The sequence below is a fragment of the Apiospora phragmitis genome, assembly GCF_038363925.1.
Source record: "Apiospora phragmitis strain CBS 135458 chromosome Unknown utg000005l:1.0-4161743.0:1.0-4166827.0, whole genome shotgun sequence".
Taxonomy (NCBI): Eukaryota; Fungi; Ascomycota; class Sordariomycetes; order Amphisphaeriales; family Apiosporaceae; genus Apiospora; species Apiospora phragmitis.
The window spans coordinates 1,885,120-1,901,460 of NW_027117403.1; the positions used below are offsets into that span (position 1 = coordinate 1,885,120).

Genomic DNA, 16,341 nt, shown 5'->3' on the forward strand with positions numbered 1-16,341 from the left:
ACTCAGCTGTTCAAGTGCTTGAGCTCTTCCAGTTATTCCCGTTGTATCCGTTATCAGTCATTCTAGTCGTTCTGGTCTTTTTATTCGTTTTGTTCTTTTCACTTATCCCAGCCATCCCACTGACAGTGTTCGAGCTTTAGGACCAGCAACGTGCCGCCGCCGCCATGTTGTCTTCGTCTCGTCTGGCCGTTCGAGCGGTTATCCGAGCCGGGCGCCGTTCAGCTACGACCCGAATCAGCGGAGCCGCTGCGCCAATCGTTACCCGACGAACCCTTGCTGCCGCTTACTCGACTCGCCCGGGCCGAGCCAACAACTATGATGCGCGGCATGCTGTGATCCAAGTCTTGAACAGCGTTGGCTCCAAGCGGGAGGTCCAGCAGTATCTCTCCCACTTCTCGTCGGTCTCGTCGAAGCAGTTTGCCGTGATCAAGGTTGGAGGTGCCATTCTGACTGAGCACTTGGAGGAGCTCTGCTCGTCATTGGCCTTCCTTTACCATGTTGGGTTATACCCCATCATTGTTCATGGTGCTGGCCCTCAGCTGAACAAGCTGCTCGAGGAGGCGGGCGTGGAGCCTCAGTTCGAGGAGGGCATCCGCATCACTGACGGGAAGACCCTTGGCGTGGCTAGGAAGCTGTTCCTTGCGGAGAACCTTAAGCTGGTCAGGACTCTGGAGTCCATGGGTGTTCGTGCTCGACCGATCACTTCGAGCGTTTTCATGGCCGACTACCTCGACAAGGAGAAGTGGAAGTTTGTTGGAAAGATCACCGACATCAACAAGGATCCTATTGAGAGTGCCATCGAAAGTGGCTACCTGCCTATCTTGACCTCTATGGCTGAGACGACCGAGGGTCAGGTTTTGAACGTCAACGCTGATGTAGCCGCTGGTGAACTGGCTCGCATATTGGAGCCCCTGAAGGTTGTCTATCTCAGTGAGAAGGGTGGTCTGTTTGGCGGGGAAGGCAACAAGATCTCTGCCATCAACCTGGATGAGGAGTTTGATCACCTGATGAGCCAGAGCTGGTGCAAGTTCGGTACTCGTCTCAAGATCAAGGAGATCAAGGAGCTGCTCGATAGCCTCCCGCGAACTTCCAGCGTGGCGATCATCCACCCTGCTGAACTACAGAAAGAGTTGTTCACTGACTCCGGCGCGGGTACCCTGATCCGCCGTGGTAATAAGCTCATGACCGCCGAGAGCGTGTCAGAATTCTCCGACCTCCAGAAGCTCAAGGACGTTCTTATTCGCGATCGCGACCTGACGGACTCTCGGGCTACCGTCGACCGATATGTGGATTTCTTGAAGGAGCGTAAGTTCAAGGCTTTCTTCGATGAGCCCATGAAGGCGCTTGCTGTCGTCCTTCAGCCATCGGAGAAGCAAAACTACGGCATCTTGGCGACTCTCACCATCACCAAGTCTGGATGGCTGACCAACGTCGCCGACAACTTGTTTTCCGCCATCAAGAAGGAATACCCCAGCTTAGTTTGGACCGTCAAGGCAGATGATGAGAACCTCTCTTGGTTTTTTGAGAAGGCCGATGGACATATCGTCCGCGGTAACGATGTGCTCTTCTGGTATGGAATCGAAGAGGGCCAGGGTCTCATGGACCTTATGAGGGAATTCACGAACCACGGCCGCGCGATGCTGGGCGAGTCAAACCTGGAGGCCCGTCTTCACCGGGCAGCTCAAGTGGCTTCTCAGAACCTGAAGGCGCAGTTCGCTTCCGGGTCTGCTGCTAACCAGGCCCGCGGTTATTCAACATTCGCTCGCCGGCCTGTGATGGGAACTGCCGGAGCTCTTTACAAGGGCCAGGCGCGTGGTTATGTCACCACTACCAACCCTAACCCTCCTTATGGCAAGAAGCATGCCTCCAACGAGGTGCCATCCCGTGTTGCCTTGATTGGTGCTCGTGGCTACACCGGTCAAGCTCTGATCAGCCTGCTGAACACTCACCCTAACTTTGTCCTTAAGCACGTTTCATCCCGGGAGCTCGCGGGCCAGAAACTACAAGGATACAATAAGAAGGAGATCATCTATGAGAATCTCAGTGCTGAGGATGTGAAGCAGATGGAAGAGAATGGCGAGATCGATGTGTGGGTCATGGCCTTGCCTAACGGTGTCTGCAAGCCTTACGTCGAGGCGATCAACGAGGCACGCGAGAAGACTCCCCGTGAAGATGGTAGCCTCATTGTAGACCTGTCTGCCGACTACCGATTCGATAACAGTTGGACGTACGGTCTTCCCGAGCTCATTCGACGGTCTGCGATCGCCCAGGCAACCCGGATCTCGAACCCTGGTTGTTACGCTACAGCCGCTCAGCTCGGCATTGCCCCCCTGGTCGAGCATCTCGGTGGCCAGCCTACCGTTTTCGGCGTCTCTGGCTATTCCGGCGCCGGAACCAAGCCTTCGCCCAAGAACAACGTCGAGTTCCTGACCAACAACCTGGTCCCGTACAGCTTGACTGACCACATTCATGAGCGTGAGATCAGCAACCAGCTTGGCACTGCTGTCGGCTTCGTACCCCATGTCGCCGTTTGGTTCCAGGGTATCCACCACACGATTAATATTCCCCTGAACAAGACGATGACATCGCGAGACATTCGCCAGATCTACCAGGATCGCTATGCTGGCGAGAAGCTCGTCAAGGTTATTGGCGAGGCTCCCCTTGTCAAGTCGATTAGCGGAAAGCACGGTGTAAGTCTGCATTGTTCAGGTCATTACACCCAGGATCATCTGACTAATATGATATGTCTATAGGTCGAGATCGGTGGATTTGCTGTCCACAGTTCGGGCAAGCGAGTAGTTATATGTGCTACCATCGACAACCTGCTCAAGGGAGCAGCCACTCAGTGCTTACGTACGTATTTCCTTCATCACGCCCTTTACCAGCCCTATAACTGACGAAAATAGAAAACATGAACCTCGCACGTGGGTACGCGGAATACGAGGGTATTCCATTGATGGATTAGGCGTTTGATTATTCCATGTTACCAAAAATGGGTTTGTTTAGGAGCCTAGGTTGTTTTTGTTGATGTCTATTGTAAATAGGTACTTTATGGTTGTTCTATACGTTTAGATGAATCGAACGGCTGGATTAAATATCTGTTCCAGCTATAGTTTGGGGCCTTGTCCGTAACAGTATGCTTCTCCTTCTGCCTCGAGTACTAGAGTCATTGCCATGTGAGGTGCCTTCACTGGCTTAAGTAAGTTATAAGCCAAACGTCACCATTGGCTCGGTGAGCCTCCTTCCTCCATCAGAGGAAAAGGGAGTTCGGTTTGTAACAAAGTCAATGGCAGCATGCATCAATGTAAGATCCAGCTCGCACGGCCGTGGTGTGGACTGGAAAGTCAATCCAATCCGAAATGAGCACTTATTCAGCTTGCTCGTCTTGCCCATCTCAACAGTGCTGTCTTGCATTCTCGAGAAAGGCTATACGACTTGTGCCGCAGCTATTAAGGGGATGATGTCGTGATTATTCCAGTGTGGATCCGATGCGGCCAATCCCGTGTGCCATTTGCTGCACTTTTCAGGGACGCTAAAACCAAGCTTTAGTACATCAGGGTTTCTTGCCAAATAATTTGTTCACTTGCAACTATCTCCCCCTCTAGCCAGCTTGGTGAGAGTCAGAGTATAATAACAAAGCTGAGTTGATTGATAGGATCTGACAACCTATGAACTTTGCCTGTTTCGTACTTACAAAAGCCCTGCTACGGACACTACTTTGAATTTTATGACCCAAAGCCAACACGGAATCATCTCCTTCAAGTCGTATCAGGAACGCCGGCTGGGACGACCCTTGCTCTCCTTCCGTATTGCATTGCTTCCAGGAGGGGCATCTGGATTCGGCACCATTCTGCGCAGTTCTGATGCCAAAGAGCTTGGCCAATTTGTTCTTTCTTAGTATACATTTCTTAATACGGGCCTGTGTGCACAGTCACAACATCACCACCAACACCAACTATCCCCAGATGGCCACTACCCCTGAATCGCTATGGGAGGTACGACGCATACCCAACAAAGGCTACGGCGTAGTCGCCACCGCGACCATTGAGCCCGGCACGCGACTCTTGATGGAGAAGCCACTGTACATCCGCCCCATGACCGATGACCCCATCCCGCAGCAGAATAGCATCGTGGAGTCCCTGGTCCGGAACCTGCCCGACCCAGCGCAGCGGGACGCCTTCCACGCCCTCGCCAGCTCCTACGCCGTCCTCTACCCGGACTACCCCAACTACTCCATCGCCACGACCAACGAGGTGGCCCTGTCGGGGGCGCAGGACGGCGCCTCGGGCTTGTTTCTGCGGTGGTCGCGCTTCAACCACGCGTGCGCCCCCAGCGCCTACTGGGCCTGGAATGACGATACAGGAGGAGGAGTAGGAGTGCTTACGGTGCACGCGATCCGCCGCCTGCGCCCCGGCGATGAGATCTCCATTTCCTACTTCGAGAACCGCGTCATGCCGCACGACGACCGCGAGCGCTACCTCGCCGAGGTCTACTGCTTCGCCTGCGACTGCGCGCTCTGCTCGCTGGCGCTGGGGCCCTGGCGGGACGACGTGGACGCGCGGCTGAGGCAACTTGCCGCATTCTGGCGCAAGTACCACGGACCGCCTTCGTCTCCCTCTCCTTCTTCTAGCTCTGGCGATGTTCTCCCCAAAGGAGGTAGTAGAGAAGAAGAAGATGATGACCATAGTGTTAACGCTAACGCGGTCAACGACATCAAAAAGCCGCCGAACCAGCGCCACCGCTTCCTGCACGACCCCATCACCTGCTACGCCGAGTGCCGCGAGGCGGCGGCGCTCATCCTCGAGGCCGAGGAGGACGTCGTCGGCGACGGGACCGGCTTCGGCGGCGAGGACGGGGACATCGCGGGCTGCCTCGACGTGACATTCCCGTACGAGACGGCGCTGGCGCTCACGCTGCTCCTGGGCGACGCGGCGCGGGCCTCGGTCTTCGCGGCCCGCAACCAGGCGCGCTACCGCGTCACGCTCGGCGCCGACAGCGCGTCGGCGGTGCGCGCGGGGCTGTGCGCGCGGGACCCTGGCGCGGATCGGTCGTTTGGGCTGGGGTTGGGAGGCGGTGGGCGGCGGCGGGTTTGTTCGAGTGTTGTCCCGGACGTGGGGGAGATTGGGGAGGAGGCGTTTGAGGATTGGCTTTGGAGCGTTGAGGATTGGGGACTGGGAGGGGACTTATCGGTTGCAAGTGGCGGTGACGGGGGACAGGTACATACATGAAGATATATATACATATATATATATATATATGGAGAGAAGAGAGCAGCAGATATCAAGCAGAACAACGAAGCCCGCCCATGCGAGGTTCTTCCAGGTCTCGATTCTGCAAGTTGATGACCTTTGCTATTCAAGACTCCAAGTTCCCTTGATGATAGGCGGGGTGCCTTAGAGTCCTCTGGTAGGGAACGCAATACAATAGCTCGAATATGACGATAGTTTGGCTCTGTGGCATGGTCGTCATTGTTTATATCATGATATCTGCTTAAACGACTTTTCGATCGGAAGCATCCCGGAATCCCTAATTCAACTCCTATGCACCCGCTAATAGTTATTACCTGAATCACGTAAAGCAACCCCTTGACTGGCAGCAGCGTGAAGTCCGTCTCATCCATCATAGCAGCAGCAGCAGCCTCTGTGCTCTATGGCTACTGACTGCCTTACCCGGTATAAAATCTTCCCTATTTCCCGCCGTATGTGTAATAATTCCTCATGTATACCCAAAAAGCTGTTATGAAATAACGATATCTGGTGAGAGCCTCAGCAGCCCACCATCCCTCGTTCCATATCCCGACAATTTCATCCGATCCAGAGACGGGATGGCCGGACTGTCCGAGTCTATATCCGTCTCGCGGCCAATCACGCCGTCATGACTCGCAGAAGATGTCAAACTCGGCCGTCGAGCTGGTCAACACGGCGAAGCTCGTTAGCGTAGCCGAGGCGACGGCGTCCTTGCAGTCGTCTGTAGTGAGGCGACGGGATTCGGTTAGTTCCCACTGTACTAATAGAGACAGGATAAAACTCTCGTGAATCGACAACTCACTATTCTGCTTGTCACAGTCCGAGACCTTGAAGCCGGCGTTCTTGTCCTTGTTGGCCGCGTTGGCGCAGTCGTTCTTCTGGTTGTCGCAGGCGCGGTTCGCCGCGGTCTTGAAATCGGTCTATGCGATTCAGGGTCAGTGTCACGGTCCTGCACACACGTACACCAGCTGGTCTCCTAGAGCCACACGCGGTGAAGGTCTCCTCCCCTTGAAAGAAAGCATGACTTACAAAAGTATCACCCTTAACTGTAAAGGGTCGCTTCTTATCTTGAGACTGTGTGATCTGTATATAGAGACAATGGTATTAGTATGCCTGCAGGACTCTCTCGTGGCGTCATCATGGAACAGCAGGATGAGAGTAACATACCGCTGCAGCGGAGAAGCCGCCCACCTTGCCGCTGAACGGCTGGATGTTGTCTTGTAGCGCCTGCTGCCGTGGGAACAGGCCCATCTTGAAGTCGCTTCGGACCTCGTCCACGAAATCGCCGCCGCTACCGCCCGCCGCCGCTCCGGCGACGAGTAGGCACAGCGCCGTCGTCACTGCTGAACTGAGCATTGCGCAGCACTTTATGTCTGTGCGATCGAGATATAAGGTGTAGTGAGTGACGTATGTTGTGTCCGAAGTAGACAAGGCGGCGCGGTTTCCGGTATATATCAAAAGACGCGCGTGTGCTGGAGAACGTCTGGTAGATAGATGTATGACGTTGGGCTATGCCGTCTCAGATAGAACAAAGCAATCCTCCCCGCGCTTGAATTCCTAGGGTGTTTTATATAGATAGGCAAGTTTCGTGAGGGTCTCTCTACTAGTCGCCGGTCGTCTCGATTTGTCGCCGGGGATGATCGATCGTGTGTAAGTTGCCAAGTCGGTCTGGTCTGGCCACGACAGGTAACCCTAACCAATTGACACTTCTTCCTCTTCGCTCGCTAGAAGGAAGTCGAGATGACAGTCATGTATCTAGTACAGTACATACAACAATATCAATCAATCAATCGAAAAGGCGAATCGAAAAAAGGTTCAGCTAACTTAATACCAACAACGTCCTTGTTCCTCTCCTCCAAGATGAGAGAGCATATCCTGAAACCATCATGAGACACAATTGGCTGCGCAGCCAATCAGAGATCGGAGCGGGACGAACCATGTTACACCACCCTCTCCCTCCACCAACCCGACCCGACCGACCGCTACGCCTGGAACCAAACACAAACCACGCTGCCACGGATCTGCGCGCGCGGGAACGCCGATAGCAGATTTTATCTAATACCCAAAGAAACATGGGAGGTTTTGGCGAACCGGAAGCGGCCGGCCTGGTCGCTTTTCCAATATCAGCATTTAGTGAGGCGGCTGTATCTGCTGACATTGTACAGTATTAATTGGTTCTATTAGGTAGTCAGTGAGGCTCCCCAAGACTGCCCCAGAGAATACCCGACGGAAGGTAATAATACTCCATAAAGAACACGCCTACCATTGATCATAATATTATGGAATTCGGAGAGGTCACCTGCGTATGATCCGATCCGACTGCACAATTACTGGCCTGACTCACACACGAACCTGACAGTATTCGCCGTCACCATACCGAGTCCTGGGCCAATATCCACCAGATTGGTACACTAGGTTGTTGGCTTTAGGCAAAGTAATCATCTAAACTCTCAAGGTAAACTACTGCAGGTACGACAATTGAACTGTTGCATGGAAAGAAATGTACAAAATATTGGAGAAAATGTGAACACATGGTATTATGGTGAAGCTCTATACACACAGAGACCGATTTTCTTCTAGGAAATCCTCCCGTTTGGCTCTTGGAACTGGCAGATCGCATCTCTTTTGAAGCGGAACCTCCCATATGCCCTTCTTCCATCCGCACATGATTTCTGCTGATATCACTGTGATCTCCATATGCAACGGCATGACCATTGATCTATCGAAATTGGGTTTCCTTCTTTTTTTTGGTTGGATGTCATTAGACTTGGGATATCTCTAAACAGTAGATTAATCTCCAATGACTATGAGCCTGGGAACCATGCAAATATCCCTTGCAAACTCCGACGCCGGTTCATTTGAAATAAAGGAACCCAGAAAACGAGGCTTCGTGCTGTGATGGTGGTGATGGTGTGGTTTGGTTTCGAGTTTTGTGGCGTGGTATGGCTGGCACCCTTAGAAGTTGGTACCTGTGTTGGAGCTCGGGGCGTGGTACGACTCCAAGGTGCTCTGGAAGGGGCTACGGCCGCTCATGCTGCCGGGCTCGTTCTTCTCGGGGCCGGCGTTGTTGAACTGGCTGGTCCCGGCACCGTAGTTGACGAGATCCTCGCCGTCCTCCTGGTCCCGTCTTCGGGCACGCAGTCTCCAGATCAAGACACCGGCGGCGGCCAGAACAATGGCACCGCCGACACCAACGCACACTCCAATGATGGTGTTCCTGGTCTGGGGCGTCATACCCCCGTCACCTGAGTTCGTCTGGCCCTCCGACAGGCCGGGAGTGACGACAGACTGGGTCTCAACGGCTGACGTTTTGCCATCGCTCAACGTGGTGGTGTAAGTGTAAACAGTGGTGAAAGGCTTAGCAGTGGTAGTAGGCGCAGATGGCGTCTCGGTGGTCGTCTGGGAACATCGAAAGTCTTTCCATCAGATGTCGTCTTGACCTGCGTAGTACGCGTCGTCGGAGAAGCATTGCCACTACCACCACTAGGCGACTGTGTGGGCTGAGGAGTCGGGCTGGCACCCCCATTCGTATCATTCGGGGTGGTTGGCGCAGCGGTAGTCGGGGTGGTGTTGTCGTTGGCCTGGGTAGTCGTAGGATCGGGGTTCTTGGTCTGCTCTGTCGTGGTCGGATCGGCAGCCTTGGAGGTAGTCTCCGGGGCTTTGGTCGGAGTTGGCTCGGGAGAGGGCGCGTTAGATGCGCTGGCAGCAGGCTTGCTCTCATCGGCGGCGGAGGTGGAGTTATCCGCCCTGGCCAGGTCGTCCAGGAGACCGGGCGACCGCTTGAGGATGTTCAAGTCGAACCAAGTAGCCTGGGCGATGGTGAAGATGGACAACGCCACCATCAAGAGGCGAATAAGTCGCGTGGAATACATGTTTGAGAAATCAAAACCGAGGTCGCTGAGGGATGTCGATGATGATACTGTTGTTGTGGATGGTGCGTTGGATAGATCGGACGATCTGTTGGAGATTATTGGTGTCTAGCAATCCCCTCTCCTTCTCTGCCAATCAACGTGGTCGTTGCACGTCAAACGTATTGATCAGACCTGTCCTCCTAACAATGCTCAAGGCCGCTCCACGTTTCCTCTGGAGTGTTGTTGGCTAGAGTGTCGTGTTGTCGGATTGCGCGTACAATCTTGGGGAGCGAGTGTCTAAGAACAGAGCGCAGATTCTGCTGTCGAGAAAAGGGCTGGGCCAAATCCGAAAGGGACGAAAATAGCCGAGTGAACCGAAACGAGGGAAGAGAAGACCAAAAGACTAGGCGCTCTGCTTTTTAAAATAGGTTATTTAGGTCAATAAAAAGACGGAGGGAAAACGAGTGTGGTAGTTGGGCAGATTGTATTATTATTGAGTGGTAGGCAAAACGTAAAGGAGCGCGGCAACAATGGAAAAGGACGGGCGGGTTTAATGAATGAATGGGTTGATGAGACTGGTGTGGTCACTGGTGGTGGGTGGCCCCGGCCTGAATGGAATGGAGTGTGGCTGTCTATGGCCCCGTACTACCACTGATGGGTTAGGCACCTCAGGCTCTTCGTACCTACAACGGGTACCTACTCGCAGCAATACATACACCGATCAAGCCTTCTGCAGCCAACATGACCTGAACATGAACCCAAGGGTGGGGAGGAGGGCTGACCCATTGAAGCCAGAGTTTGACACCCCATTGAGCCTACCAGTGACCAGTCAGACGACGCCATTCGCCTACCAGACCCAACTAAAAGCTCGTATCCTAATACATGTACATTGAAGCACGCTGTCCCGGCTTGGCTAGCTCGGGCCCCCTAATTGGATTCATCCCAGCTAGCCTCTACGCCCTGAAAGGGATCGTGGATTCATGGGGGCATCTTCAACGCTACGAGTCCGAACCTCACGGCTATCGTGGGCATTGAGAAAATCGACAATATTATGAGAGGGTATGACAGCAGCAAGAACACTCATAAAGCCGCATCAAATGACACACACGTACCCAAGTAAATTATCAAGGGATTTAAGCAGGTTGCTGGTCGACCTTCCCGGCCAACTTCCACTATCAGCAATCAATCAATCAATCAATCAATGCCGTGCAGGCTTGCTGGTCGCATGCGTGGCCAGCAGAGCCAGCCGTTCGTTCTGCATTTATTTGCAGCACCCCGGCATATCCATGCCCAGGCCCCTCCAACCCTCCCATCTCCCTGTTCCCATTTGGTGTTCGGCATCGCGACGCCCACACCAAATCTACTGGTGCACGTTAGTATGTGCATGGTGCATGATGCAAGTGCAGCGTAGCAGATGCACCCGATCGAGGATTGATTATTCGCAAAGGAAGATCTCCTTCAACCGTCTGTCGATGCTCCGGATGCGCAGATGACATCGCACCACCTCAGGTGGCTCGCGTTCTGCCCAACGGGCAATGTGCCACGGAAACTGATAATCGCGGGATTTTGTTTGGCCCGGGGGGCATGGACAGCAGCAGGCATGATCCTTCTTGGGCTGGGAGTCAGGGTCCCTCACTCCTGGACGGTGACTGTTAAATTCAAACAATTACAAGCAACTCCACAACCTCCAGCTCCGGGCCAACGAAGCTAAGCCCACCCTGTGTTTCCGTTGCACCCGTCTACCTCTGAGCCATCTAAGCCACCTGCCACTCTGCCGATACTGGCAGCATATTACAACCTTAGGCATGAACTCTCTGGCTATCTATTTCGGGGGCGGCCTCTGCTCAGCGGGGAAAGATGGCTTGATTCTACCCAGAATCTACACAGCAACAAGATCTGTGCTGAGATGATAGACTGATGAGGCATACCTGGTCCTTTGCCGAAATGACCAAAAATAGGACGTAATTTCAGCAAGCTCCAGCAGAACTCCCCAGGTGACTGCCGAGGCCGAGAGTCAATCCCTAACATAAAGGGACTCTATGCCCGGCGGTCTGCGATCTTACATACTAGCATTCAGAATGGACGGGCCCCTATGCCGATCGCCCCAGGTTCATCAGTCATGCAACCGGAGAGTTTTCTTGGAATCCGGAAACCCGCGACCTGGAAGGGACACAATTCCGTCATGGCTCTGCTGCAGCGTTTCCTTGATAAAACTGACCCACGCCCGCCTGTGAGAGAAACACCAAACGCGGACTGGATGCTTCTTCCAGACAAGACTCCTTCCACTGCTGATCATCGGAGGCGCTGACGTGTGCGTGCCCTGGGGTGGTTGGAGAGCGGGTGGCGAAGCCACAAAGCCGGGTTTTCTTTGACGTGCAGAGTTTATGCACTAAGATAACCTGCTTACCTTTACCTGTCAGGGCCGCGCCGATCAGCCCGTGGCCCTCAGAACAAGAATTGTAACTAGGTTACGCGTAGGTACCCAGTTTCCAAAGACCCTTATTCGAGATCTACAAATGATACGGATCGGAGTATATCCCAGAGATAGATTGCATTCTCAGATCAGTTGTCTCATCTTGGCACTATACGCTCTCGAGAGTCGAGGGGGCGGGCTGGTATTTGCTCACAGCGAATGCCCGCGTAGACCAGGTACAACGTTACCTTCTCCAGGACCGCGGTGGTGCCGATCAACCTAAAATCCAGTACGTGGCTGCTGACGGGCTTGGAGTCTGGACAACGTCTTCGTTTCTGTACTATACATATGTCATACTACAGAACGCCTCCAGCGATTATGAATGAAGCAGTGCTACCCGCTAGTTTCTTCCGGTCCCTCGGGTTCTACACTATCGTCATGTCTCTCCGCTATTGAACCCCTCAGTTGAGGCATCTTCCGCTGCCAAGCTACCTATACTACTGACTACATACGCCAAAGTATGTAGTATACAGTGCCAACTAGTCATCCTGTTAATATAATTGAGCACAGCTGAATTGTTCGAGCTACGGTTGGCAGCGCAAAACCGGTTGGGCCTAACACGCGCAAGCGGTCAGCTGGATTGAATCACGCTGTGCTCGTGCCTTGCCGATGGTTTCCAGAATGTATGGTTGCGCGGCCGCCCGTTTTCCTTTTAGGTAAGGGATATAATGTTGCTCTGAGGCCGTTGCTCTAGGCATGATTTTGATCTTCATTATGAGAACAAGGAAGCCTCATCGGCGAGGCATCGTAGACGCTCGGTGGCATCAGAGATACTCCCTTCATCCATGGTGTCAGTAGACAGTATCATAGCCAAAAAGCAGGCAAAAAACATGGGTTACTTACTTGGGTATTTTGTCGCTCTCACGAATGGGCTAAATAAGTACCCTTCCCTCTCCATTCTGCCCTTTCTCCAAGCTCTCTTCGCGTTATGCCTCAGGGGCTAGACAAAGGAGGATGGGTAGCGGAGTTTAGTGCTTCTTCCTCCTTGAAGGTTTATTAGTGGCCAGTCACCGAACTTAGACATGTGATATAGGCGTTGATGTGTTGTGACAGGCGGTTGGGGTTTACCCCTTGAGGAGTGCATGCTTCAAGACGTAGTAATGCTTCAGTCGCTACTATTACCTTCATGTCAGGTTTGTTCATCCCGCCGCTACCGTCGAGCCCAAGCCGTAGGTTATTAGTGTAGCGGTTTCCAAGTCAGGCGACAATGCTAGCACTCCTTGTTTCCGATATGCAATGAGCTCTGAGGACATCAACCATTATGGAGGGGGCGACATACATGTTACTATGCAGCGTAATGGTACCAATGCCTTACTTGTTCATTCACTATCAAATACACCGGGATTCTACAAGACAGAGCTTTTCTGAGTTACAGGTTTCCAGGATACCGCGATCTCATGAGGTTTTCGGCAGTGGCGGTGAAGTGTTCAAGCCGACTCCGCCGTTGTCCTGAGCCTGCCTGGCTATCCCTTAACCACGAACTCACTACACACCTCCGCCATCTCAATACTGATTCAGGGGTATGGGGGGGTACTCGACCTCAAGGGAAAAGAAGAGGAGGTCTCGGCGCAATCTGTACTCAGAGGAGTCTATAATCGCACATCCTCGCCCAGCATCGTGCGTCTGGATGGCGTTGCGCAGGCAGTTGTGAGGCCCTGCCTCCAAATTGGTTGATGGCGACTGAGCACAACACAAGCTCGGGCTGACCCACGAGTCTAACGCTGCCACTGTTGATAACACACTTGTTGTGAAACCTCACACTTCCGACGGGCGAAGTCGTGGATTCCGGCCTCACGGTATCTTTTTGTTTGGAGAACTGGTTACGATCAGAATCATCAGAGCTGTCGAAAGAAACCCAACCGACCGACCGAGTTTCTCCCGGTTTCTTGGTGGCAGCAACTTATAAAATGGCGTCCTTCGATGGTTCATAGTATGGGTATGATAATGATCAGAGAGAGATAAACGGCTCCGTATTGCTGGAGCTGGTTGAATGGACTGGTCCGGTCGGGCCCCTGTCTGAGGGACCAGGCCGTTACGGAACTTGCAATACCAGAGTCCAGGTCGCCTGCACTGGTTGTGTCCTCACCTGGCGAGCTCGAGCTCCTTGTTGGCGATGGCTCGAGTGAGCTAAGTGCCAAGCGAGTATTACTGTGCTACATGGATCCCTTTCAGTTTGAGATAGTTTAGCATGGGAACAAGATAGCCTTGACGACGGCAGCCATTCCAACACGGAGTGCTAGTTCACGGGTGTTCGTGATGATGTCAAAGCCAAGTACACCGACAATTTAGTCTTGGCGTAGACTAATTACAGATCCGACTATTTTCCCTGTCGGCGTTGGGTGGATTAATACAAATATGCGGTAAGTTGAACCGGTGACCTGCTTGTTTCCTTTAATACATCTAGTGGTCCAGCATTCCGAGAGCTGCGGTGGCCACATATATGTCACTTAGACATAATCCCCTGCTGCATCAACGTCACGCCCGACATCCTCTTTCTCATCGGTAAGGGGCGCCATCCTACAGAAGAACTTCCGAAACTCGAGTACAGCTCTGGCATAGGAGAGGCCTAATTATCAACAAGGAGGCCAGCAGCTATGTGCTCAACGCGGCTGTCGACCACGATAACTACTACCTGCCACCACTATGGACTCTGCGGCGGGGCTGCATGGTCTGACCGGCGGGACCGTTTTTTTATTGATGGGACGGAGATATTTGCGACCATAATGACGTCGCTCACGGCGGACGCCGTGTTGACGACTCACTATTAGTTAGCCATATCCGAGTGTGGCGCTTCCGGAATGGCGGCGAAAGGGACCATGCCTCGAGATGAGTATCGTGACATCGGTTGCGAGCATTGGTAGATGTGTTCTTCGTCCCGGTTTTGCCGTGGCTTACAGACAACCGCCCTTGCGGTATCATCCTGGCGTCCTATCTCCCCTTGGTCATGTCTATAATGCGCACGGAGTAGTTATCTTGGAAGTTCCCTATACCTGCTTCTTGATGCCGTGTAGATGCGTGGTATACTGACAAACTCCGTCGTAAGGAGCGAACAAGATAAGCTGCATACGACCGCATATAAAGAAGATACGACCTAACACTACAAAATAACCGTAGCTCAGAGGGTATATCGAAAATACAAATCCAATAACATGACATCGATCGGTTTCTCAAATGCTGTATGATACAGCTGCATATGTATGATTGGCTTCTTTGACTACCCGCTCCACCGTACGGGCATTCGCAGCGAGGATCTCCTTGGCTTCCGAGTTACCAATACGGAATGGCGAATGAATTGCATAGTCTACGTCGTCAACACCCGGGATATCCATTGTCAGATCCGCTGTATTGACTCATGATTTGCCGACGATGCCGTCGACGACGAGTCGATATAAAGCATTTGCGGCCGACTTTTGGATTATGTGGATTGATTCTCTGCAGGCAGGTGTTGGTGTCCGCCAAATCTTGCGTGCAAACCCGGTTATGCAGGAACACGAATCAATGGCGTTAATCAGAGGCACTTACATATTAAGTTGGCGCCCCCGGGGTAACCCGCCTCACATCGGATAAGGTTATTGCAGTCGAGGTGGGATTCATGACTTGGTGCCGGGCTGAATATCAACTTACGACCTATAGATAATGAATGCATTGAGATGAGCAGATTGTACTTAAAGCCCCAGATGGTCAGAGCCGTGATTCCCGTTGAAAAGCCACTGTTATGGGGCCCTCTGCTACCCGGTGCGCATCCCTACTGGGCATAGATCGTAATTTACTGAAGCCCGGCGTAGGGCCAAAGATTATGTAAATAAGAGAAAAAAAAGAAAAAAGTTGCGCATATGCTTTTGAGCCTCAAGGCCTTGATGTCAACATTTAGCCAGCCCAAGGGCAAAAGGGGCGAGTCCGGAATGCGAGACAACTGTCTCGTATACTTAGACCAAAATATCCTGCAACAAAGTTTCGACAGGCTGTCAAAATACTTGACAACAATGGTGTTTGAAACCAAGCAATGAGCCAGCCCTTAGCCAGCAGAAGCCTACCACGTACATGCATTTGTTTATTTTCGCCGCGGCCTACCCCAAACGCGACGGAACCAAAGGCTGTGATTGTTTCTTGAGCACCTGCTCGACATAGAGTATTTAGACGGATAATCGTCATCTTCGTCCAGATTTCATTGGCCGAGAGGGAAAATTAGGGGGTGGACTATGAACGGACACCATCGAAAATGGATGTGCAGAGAGATTGGGGTCTGGCAGGGTCTGGTAGAGAATATGGGGCCGCTTGTCAAATCGGGTTGTCTTGAGCAGTCAGCAGGCGCTGGCCGAGATACCTCATCGCCCCAGCATATGCACACCGCACAAGCAAGTCACTCCTGCACTCCAGTAACTGCCCCAGGCACGCATCGACGCCCATTACATGCACAATCCGGCCCAGTCCAACTTTCCTCTTCGGGACAAGCCCTTCTGCCTGCTCGACTGCTCTTCCCAGTTTGGGCTTGACACCGGCGCAAGTAACGACCACAGATGAACGTGGCAATCCTTGACAGCTCACTCGGCTTGCTTGTGCTCATCTTGAATTAATTCAATGACCCAAGGCCTGCCAAACCCTTTACGAACCTCGTTCACTCCCACGCCTCCACACCCATCCACCACGCACGCCTTTCTATCGCGTCGTCCTCTTTTTTCTCTTGTTCGCTTCTGCTGTCCTGTCTTTGCATATCCCTCCTTCTGCAAGCTTTGAGTATCCGAGTCCCATGATACCCGACAAGCCCAAGCCC

The 16,341-nt window shown here is 52.8% G+C and overlaps 4 protein-coding genes across 4 annotated transcripts; 2 read left to right on the forward strand and 2 right to left on the reverse strand.

The window, feature by feature from the left end:
• Positions 1-164: 164 nt before the first annotated feature.
• Positions 165-2,965, forward strand: PG994_004637 (nicotinate-nucleotide pyrophosphorylase -like protein; the record flags this gene model as incomplete). Its single annotated transcript, XM_066856046.1, has 3 exons — positions 165-2,690; positions 2,754-2,853; positions 2,907-2,965. 3 exons carry the CDS (start codon positions 165-167, stop codon positions 2,963-2,965), a joined length of 2,685 nt encoding a protein of 894 aa, XP_066718213.1.
• A 1,000-nt stretch (positions 2,966-3,965) lies between these two features.
• On the forward strand, positions 3,966-5,228 carry PG994_004638 (uncharacterized protein; the record flags this gene model as incomplete). The annotated part of the gene is made up of 1 exon (XM_066856047.1): positions 3,966-5,228. The coding sequence occupies one exon, from the start codon at positions 3,966-3,968 to the stop codon at positions 5,226-5,228; it is 1,263 nt and encodes a 420-aa protein (XP_066718214.1).
• Positions 5,229-5,872: 644 nt separating this feature from the next.
• Positions 5,873-6,602, reverse strand: PG994_004639 (uncharacterized protein; the record flags this gene model as incomplete). Its single annotated transcript, XM_066856048.1, has 3 exons — positions 5,873-6,166; positions 6,276-6,329; positions 6,414-6,602. 3 exons carry the CDS (start codon positions 6,600-6,602, stop codon positions 5,873-5,875), a joined length of 537 nt encoding a protein of 178 aa, XP_066718215.1.
• A 1,599-nt stretch (positions 6,603-8,201) lies between these two features.
• Positions 8,202-9,118, reverse strand: PG994_004640 (uncharacterized protein; the record flags this gene model as incomplete). Its single annotated transcript, XM_066856049.1, has 2 exons — positions 8,202-8,645; positions 8,687-9,118. 2 exons carry the CDS (start codon positions 9,116-9,118, stop codon positions 8,202-8,204), a joined length of 876 nt encoding a protein of 291 aa, XP_066718216.1.
• Positions 9,119-16,341: the final 7,223 nt, after the last annotated feature.